Raw genomic sequence first — 8629 nt, 5'->3', positions numbered from 1 at the left:
TTTTTTACGGATCCGTTTGGGGGGGTCTGCATCTGTGCCAGCCCACGCCGGCCCGCTAAAACGGTTTTGCGCGAATTGCAAACGCGTTTTGTGGGCCGGCGGGATGCGAGGTCTGCTAGAGTTGCTCTAAGAATCCTATAGCAACCCGATGCTGGTCGGCAATGCGCTGTGGGGGTGCAGAAGGGAGATGGAGGGGGGGGGACACGTGTCATATGTAACTAACATTGTCTTTCCCCTCACATCTAAACTCCGACTTCAACAAAAACCATTGCAAGGGGAAACACTGAGTCTAGCATAATTAATGTCTACAACCCAACAATCAATTTGCAAACAAAACCACTATTTTGACCTTTTTTCATATTTTAGCATGATTTGACCCCCTTTCGAAAAAACTCCAAACCTTTTTTGATGACACCAACATTCAGGGCTTTTTGGTTGCATGGAAGACGCCATGGTCTACGGTGTTTACCACCCGTCCAAAACCCCATGGCTCGTGGCGTTTTGTCCTCTAGTTGAGACGCCAAGTCACACGGGAGAAATTTTAGGGTCAAAACATCATGGACCATGCTGTTTTCCATGCGACCCAAATGTCATGGGTGTTGACATCACCAAAAATGTTCATACGAGATTTTTCTTTTAAAAGAAGGTCAAATCATCCTAAACTTTGTTTGAAAGATCAAAATAGTTATTTTGATCTCAATTTACATCCACGAAAAAAGTAGTCCCTATAATTAAAGAACGGCGTGGCAAAGCGCGCGACAGCTTCTAGTATACTATGATCCTTGCAAGTTTTCAAGTGAGGAAGCTCTCGTCGTGGAAAAGCAGGGGCTTATAGTTAATCTAATTTTAAGAACAGTAGTCCTCCAGCTATCTCCATTTTTTTGTTCGCGGGTAACTAGAGAGTCTTGTTCATTCGGCATAAAAGACATTACAATCCATCTTAATTAAGTTGCTAACTAGAATCACCATTACATATGTTCAGTACAAAGACTAGGCAGAAATTTGCGCACGTACACATATGCTATCTCGTGACATTTCTTGAAAGGCGTTCACCATGGTGCGAGTTATTTGTTGGCATTATTTATTTATTGATTCATATTTATTATTATTTCACTCTCCCACGGTGGTATTCGCCAAATATTCAATAACTTATGGAGCGGTGGTGATGGCTAAGCACTAATGGTTCGACCACCATCGATGCAAATGATCTGGCCGGTGATGAAAGAAGCTGCCGGCATACACAAAAATGACACTGCCGAGGCTATCTCCACCGGCTTGCCGCTCCGTCCCAATGGGGTCTTCGAGTGCTCTTCCTTCACGTACTCTGTATCTATCTGTGCAATCCACACAAGAACTAGTTGTTATCCACATTTATTTAGAAAAGATAAGAAAACTTGCTATCGTTTTGCAAAATAATCTTAGACGGAAAGACGAATAAATACATCAAATTATGCTCTCCCGAATTTTGGGCCGTAATAATATATTGGATCAATTTAAACCGACAGTCTCTGAATCTTGCAGTATCATAGTAAAAAATAAAATCACTAGTGCTCTCTTCAAATAGTTAAGAGCAACTCCCTTCATCCCATAATATAAAACATTACTCATATATTAGATATAATAACGTCTTGTATTATAAAACAGAGGGAGAAGCTATTTTGATGCAACTACCACATCATTTTGGATGTTTAAATCTTTTTCTACTCAGGTAAAGTGAACACTCAGCATCTAAGTGTCGTAAGTACACCATCGAGAGAGCCCTTTAGTGACCCCTCGCGACGCCTCCCCAGGGCGCCGCTAGGGGGCGATCTCAGCGCCGCCGGCAGCCAACCAAGACGCGGCCTCCCCTCTGCCCCTGTCACCGGCATAGGCCGCGGTGGTGGCGGGCCTGGCACCGAAGGGGCTGGGGTGCTGGATGCGGCGGTGACCCTCATGCATGGCTCGACTGGGGCGAGTCCAACGGGGAGCACGTGCGCAGCGGCCAGGGTGGCGCCCTTGGTCGTGCGGTTGCGGTGCTAGCTCCCATAGTCGCTGGGAACCGGCGGGTTCTCTGGCGATGGTGGGCATGGCGGCGGCCGCGGATCTGGATGCCACACAAATCGGTCGTCCATTCTTCGCGTGGATGGTCGGCGGCGCAATGAGGGCTCCGGTGAGGAGATGGAGGATATCCGTCGGAGTACTGGTGGCGGCATACGTCTTCATGGCGAGGCTCCGCGCGGTTCCAGCCAGCCGTGAGATCGGGACGACGCGGTTTCCGGTGAAAATCGTGCCTGACTGCGGTCTTGGCGGACGATGGCGGCGTCTCTGACGTCGTTTCCTTCTCGAGGCATTGTCGTTGCAAGTCACGTCAACTCGATCGGGTTGTTCACGAGGAAACCCTAGATCTGGGTCTACCCGGTCGGACGATGACGGCGCCTTCAGTGTCATTATTCCTTCTGGGGGCATCGTTTTGGAGCAAGTGCTGGCTGGAGGGGACAAGAGCAGGAGCAGTGTTACATCTACCACAAGACCGACCGCGGATCTCGGTGGCATGGCGCTGCGAAGTTTCGGTGACAAGCGCGTGTTGATGGATACGTGTAGGATGGTGGTTTTGTCTGGCGCCATGGTGGCGTCGACAGCAGGCCTGGTAAGGTCGATGCGTCAGTACCTGCTCCGGAGATGGATTGATGGAAGACGGCGGCGGTGACCTCTGAGAGTGCGTCAAACCGGTGTGTGCCCCAGACCCAGCAATGCGGCTTGGTTGGGCCCTTTGGCTTTAGATGTTAGGCTTTGGTCCAATGTCTGTTTGGTATTTGGCTCAGATAATCGGCACCTCTTCATCAAATAGACAAGACTAGCGACAGATGTTGCCAAGATGATGATTTCAGACTACCTGATGTATTACTTTATAAGTTTTTTTTATAAATAATTAATAAAATGGTTGCATGCATCGTTCATATGCAGAGGCCAGAGGTTATCCTCCTTTTTAAAAAATAATGAAAAGTGAACTTACTATCTCAGAGCTACCAAATCAAATTAAATTCGTGTGTTGTTCTTTGATCAAGAAAAATATATGCTAGGTCATTGCTTACATCTTTAAGCATGTCGGTTGTGACAAATCCTGGGGCGATGCCATTCACACGAATCTTGTCAGAGGCCCACTCGGTGGCCAAACTCCTTGTAAGTTGGTTCATTGCACCTACATGATAAAGGACGAGAAGCACAACGATGAGAGAGGAAAAAGAAACAAGGGCACCGATCCATTTTTTCCCTTCAGAATTCATAGAAACAATGGACCATTTTTGTTGGAACAATATTTTTTTTGGAAACACGCTTTTGCCCCGCTTTATATATAAAGCAACAATCAATCAAAATACACGACCGAAAGATAAAAGGAGATGGGTGGCCCCCAAACACTGCCCATCCCAAAATGATCGGATCACGCAGAATGCACACGAGCTATCGAAATAAAGTACAGGATAAGCTAAAGCAACATCGCGCAAAGCCCTATAACACTTAAGCTCCACAACAACGCCCACAGGAGGGATAACGGCGCTAGGCATTATCATTGTCGAGTCTACAATAGACAGATGTTTTTAGCCAGAACCCAAACACAAAGAGGAGTGCCATGACGACGTCTTCAAAAACATAACGACGCCCGTGAGCGTCATCATCGTCAGCGACGAGCATGAAGCTTTCCCTCGACAGCTCCCCTGCATCACCATGAGGTGTCTAGGGCAAGTGCGAAGAGCATAGATTTTCCAGATCCGGATTGGGGCATGGCCACTGTCAGAGACAAAGAGCACGCCTGAGCCACCCGCTACATCACCTCTTGCCACCCACGCGACCAAGAGGTAATACCATCCCCGCCACCATGATGCCCGCCAGAAGGCCAACCATGCAGACCGCCATCCAGGGCCGCTACCCCGACATCCATGTCGGGGACTCCACCAACCGTCCACATCACAGTGCATCTGCCACAGAAGGAGGAGAAAAGGAGACACCTTTCGCTCCTAGCCCGGCATCAGCCATAAAGTATGGGTGGACGCCTCCACAATAGGAGGCATCCACGCCTGGATCTCCAGCCGTACCCGATGGACGGGGAAGACCCTACTCTGTGATGACCGACGGCCGTCGCCGAGCCCGCTCGCACGGCGGCTTGACCGTGGCCGTTGACACCGATCTTCCCAACAGTGTAGTGGAGCCCCGACCACCACCAACGTCCACCGTACCCGCGAGGAGAGGGACCTCACGACCCACGAGCACCTTCCGGATCGATCCCAAGCGTACCTTCCCGAAGCGCGAACTCCGACTCACCCTGGGCACTGCCCAGATCCGCCGGAGCACGAGCCCCAACTCGCAGCTCTGGTTCGGCTTAGAACCAGGGGAGGAAGCCAGCACCACTGGCAGAGACACGACACTGAACACAAGCGCCACCTACCCATCGATCCGCCCCATCTGCTCCCCGGACGTGGTCACCACAGCCATAGAGCCGCCAGACCACCCCAGCAAGGAGCACGCCGCCACGCTGTTCCCCTCCAGTAGCCAAAGCCACCAGCGATAGCCGGCCCATGTTGCCTCAGCCCGCGCCGCCTGTTGGTAGCCGGCTAGAGCATCTACCCGATCCAGATCTAGGCCGGGACGCCCACAACCGCCACCCGCGCAGGCATGCCCCACCACGCCCCCAACGAGCAGCCGCCCGCGCCGCCACACCAGGACGCCACCGCCGTGTCGCCCTGGCTGCATCCGCGCTCTGTCGTTGTCCCACGCCAGCCCACTGCGAGGAAGGGGAAGAGGCCCCGCCACCACCGACGCCGGCCGGGATTTGCCTGACGGCGTGTTCCGATGGTGGCGCGGGAGGGGGAGGGGCCGGGGAGGTTGGAGGTGGGCGGCGCAAGGTGGCCTCCCCACTCACGGGAGCGGGCGAGACAGACGAGGTTCTGCTCTACATTTTTTTCGTGACAATACATTCAATCGAACTGTAACTAAAAGAGACACATTAGGGCATTCAATACCGTTATATATAGTGTTATTGCTAAAAAAATCACACTATAACTAGCAACACCTACAAATATCCATTATACTGTATTAATAATATTGTATATTGTATATCTTGGCCAGTACATGTGTACCTTTTGTGGTAGCATAAATTGCGGAGCCTGCATAGCCGATTGAGCCTCCAATGGAGGACATGTTGATGATGCTGCCTCCTCCGGCAATAGAAGCGTGTATGAGAAGAGGGTGTGCGAGCTGGCTGAGATGGAAGCTCGACTCCAAGTTGGTGGTTAGCAGATTTGAGTATTCCTCCACTGTACATTCAGTAGTGGGCTTGAAGAGCAATTGCCCTGCATTGTTCACCTACATATATAGTGACAACAATTAATTCAACAAAAACGATCCTTTACAGATACCCTACTTAGAGCGAGCTGGGCCTCTCTTAGTTATAGGCAGGATGAGCATGTCACATGGTTAATTTTTATGGATAGAATTTACTAGAGGCTAATCTAATGCATGCTTCGCTGCGTCGTTCTTCATTCATAGGATCAACTCTTTTTTCTCGAGGAAAAGTTATTGTGGTCGGTTTTTATGTCATGGTTTTGTCTACACTGCCTTAGGTTTTAATTATATTTTTATTTCATTTGTCTATCATGTTAGGTTGTTGTTGGACATGGTATTTGTTCTGAAATAAGAGTGGAGTTGTAAGGTGTGTGGTGGAGTCCTTACATATTTCGGCCTTGGAGGTCTTATTTGATGTTGTGACCGTGCAATTATTGTTATAACGCTCATATGGGCCGGCCCATGAAGCTCTCGCTAAGTTAGCTCACTCCCTTAGCTTTTTTCTGCCGCTCTACTGGTTCAGAAAAAATGGATACCATATTTTTTTATTTGAAGAAGTTCATTAAAGCAAAATAAGTTCACATATTTTGTAAAAATTATTAGATTTTTTAAAATGTTGTGAATTAAAAAGACAGCCATTTTAAAAAATATTCATGAAATTTAAAATATTCATGGATTTCAAACAATGTTCATGAATTTTAAAAAGGTTCATTGATATAAAAATGCTGGTGAAGCTTTAAACCATTCTTGAATTAAAAAAATTGAATTAAAAAAATGTTCACGAATTCTAGAAAAATTTCATAGTCCTTTTAAATGCTCACAACTTTTAATAAATATTCATGAAATAGCATGTGAAAGAATAAAAAAGAGAAGGAAAAATGAACACGCAAAGAGGAAAAGGATAAAGCGGGGAAAACCAAAATAAAAACAACATTTTTGTTGAAAACACAAAAAAAATCATGTAATACATTCTCAAAACCCAAAAACCCGGCTGGCCCAACGGCACACACCCTTTCAGGTGGGGCCTATAGCGTCCCCTACTACCCCGATGCACCAGGAGGCTCCAAATTTATGGAGCTTAGTATCTTATTATTACTAAAGGCTAATGCACGCTGCACAACACCGTTATTCACTCATGGGATTAAGTCATTTTTTCTCTAGCAGATTATTATGGCCGGCTGTTTCATTTTAGTTTATGAATGTTGGCTGGGTTTTAATTATGTTTTGGTGGTGTTTTTTCATTTGTATATTGTGCTGGGGTGCTGCTAGAGACGATATTTATTCTAAGAGGAGAGTGGAGTTATTTGTTGTGGAGTTGTGGTATCTTTAAACATTTTGACCTCGGTGTCGGCTGGTGGTCGGTGTGTGATTCCCTTGGGAGCTCATATTCTACTTTGAAACCATGGAATTGAATTGTTGATGTAACATCCACATGAGCCAACCCACAAACCTCTCGCTCACTCAGTTCGCCTCCCTGCTCCACTGGCTTGCTCCCCTACAATTTTATAAAAGGCCAGTTGTCTTTCTTTATTTGAAAAAGTTTGTTAAATCAAAAGATATTCATGGATTTTTCAAAAATATATATTTTTAAATTTTGTAGACTAAAAATACTTGAATTTTTGGAAAATAATTTAAAATTTTAAAAATATTCATGGATTTCAAATATTATTCACAAAATTTAAAAATATTATTTTAAAAAAGTTCATCAAATTAAAATTTATCTAGGGACTAAACAATGTTCACAATTTTTAATAGATATTCATGAATTAGAATATGGAAAAATAAATTTTAAAAATAGAATAGAAAAAAAAATAGGAACCTCAACCATCAACACACCCTTACAGGCAAGGCCTATAGCGCCCCCACAGCCGGCACTGCACCAGGAGGACCAAAATTGAAGGAGCTTACTATCCGAAAAGAATTGGCAGCACTTGGGTGCTCCATACTCCCGTATGAACATTAAGTTCAAAAAAAAGTACCGATAAATTTGAATTTTTTGGGGGGTTTTGGGATATGAAACCTAAGAGCCCAATCTACTTCCGTGTGAAATTTCGTGAAAGAATACCAAAAAAGACAAAAAAAACTCATATCTATAGAAAAAAACTGGTTGGGTGGATTTTAGTTTGGACTGTATTTTCCTTGCCACATATAAATTTCCTGGTATTTTTCTACAAAAGTTCATACGGGAGTAGATTGGGCACCCAAGATTGAGATACAAAGATTTTAGTTTTTTTAAAAAAATTCCTGTTATTTTCCAAATTTAATTTTCGTATAGGGGGTGGAGCACCCAGGCACTCCTGTGTATTTCCCCTTACTATCTTAATAGATTATAAGTTACAGTTTTTCTAAAGCACATCTAAATGTGCCATAAGTATTGCACATCTAAGTCCTATATCATTGATTATACGTGAAGATTCGTGTAAACATTTTCATTAGCTTTTTTCTTTCTTTCTAGTTTGATTGAGTCACTTAGATATGCAATAATTATATCACTATGCTCTAGACATACCAATAAAATTATTAATATACTTACTAGTATGTCAAGCTTGCCATTGAAAGTTTCTCGGACTGTTTCCATAAGCTTCTCCCTGTCGGCACGTATGGAAACATCACAGACGGAGGCGGTGACCTGCAGGTTCTTCTCCTCCCACCGTCGACGGCACTCCTCTAGCTCCGCCCCATTCCGGGAGCAGGTGTGCACCCTCGCCCCAAACCCGGCAAGCTCCTCCACGATGGCATGCCTAGCACAAATTAAGACTAGGAAGTAATTTACGAGTACTAGCTGCACTTGTGTAGAATTAAGAGAGGCATGCGTTCGTGAATGCATGCATGTGTGGATATACGTACCCAATCCCTTTGCTACCGCCGGTGACGAGCGCGGTGGTGCCGGCCAGGCTCCACCTCTCCTCCCTGCTCCCATAGTCAACCGCCATGCTAACCCTCTCGCTTCTCCTCTGTGGCTGGCTTGGGTGAGAGGATTGTCTGTCGTTGGTTGTTGGGTATTGAATTTATATATAGCCGGATAGGACTGGAAGGCACGCAGAAACCAGAAAGTGCAACAAAATAAGCTGTCGACGTTGCAGGCCTAGCCGCCCCCACTCACCGGAGAAAGTGAACATGACTTCATGGGTGAGGCAAACATGACGCTGCTACGTGGGATGCAATTGTATACTTGTCGATTTCCCTTCTCTTTTGCGGGGAGTATGCTGGTCGAATTTGACTGTATGGATGTTGCCGAGGTCATGCAAAATGGTGGCAATTCTATTGGACCTGCGGCAACCATCTAGTATGCGGAATGCACCTTCCTTTGTCG

General features: G+C 46.0%; 1 protein-coding gene across 1 annotated transcript; it reads right to left on the bottom strand.

The window, feature by feature from the left end:
• Nucleotides 1-912: 912 nt before the first annotated feature.
• Nucleotides 913-8297, bottom strand: LOC125539933 (noroxomaritidine/norcraugsodine reductase-like). Its single transcript, XM_048703480.1, has 5 exons — nucleotides 8164-8297; nucleotides 7850-8057; nucleotides 5112-5337; nucleotides 3072-3178; nucleotides 913-1334 (listed from the first exon to the last, which is right to left on the bottom strand). Exons 1-5 carry the CDS (start codon nucleotides 8247-8249, stop codon nucleotides 1170-1172), a joined length of 792 nt encoding a protein of 263 aa, XP_048559437.1. The 5' UTR covers nucleotides 8250-8297; the 3' UTR covers nucleotides 913-1169.
• Between the last annotated feature and the right edge of the window lie 332 nt (nucleotides 8298-8629).

This window comes from Triticum urartu, chromosome 2 (genome assembly GCF_003073215.2).
Source record: "Triticum urartu cultivar G1812 chromosome 2, Tu2.1, whole genome shotgun sequence".
In the NCBI taxonomy this organism is placed as follows: domain Eukaryota; kingdom Viridiplantae; phylum Streptophyta; class Magnoliopsida; order Poales; family Poaceae; genus Triticum; species Triticum urartu.
Note: the sequence above shows the minus strand (reverse complement) of the source record. Positions and strands in the feature narration are given on the sequence as shown.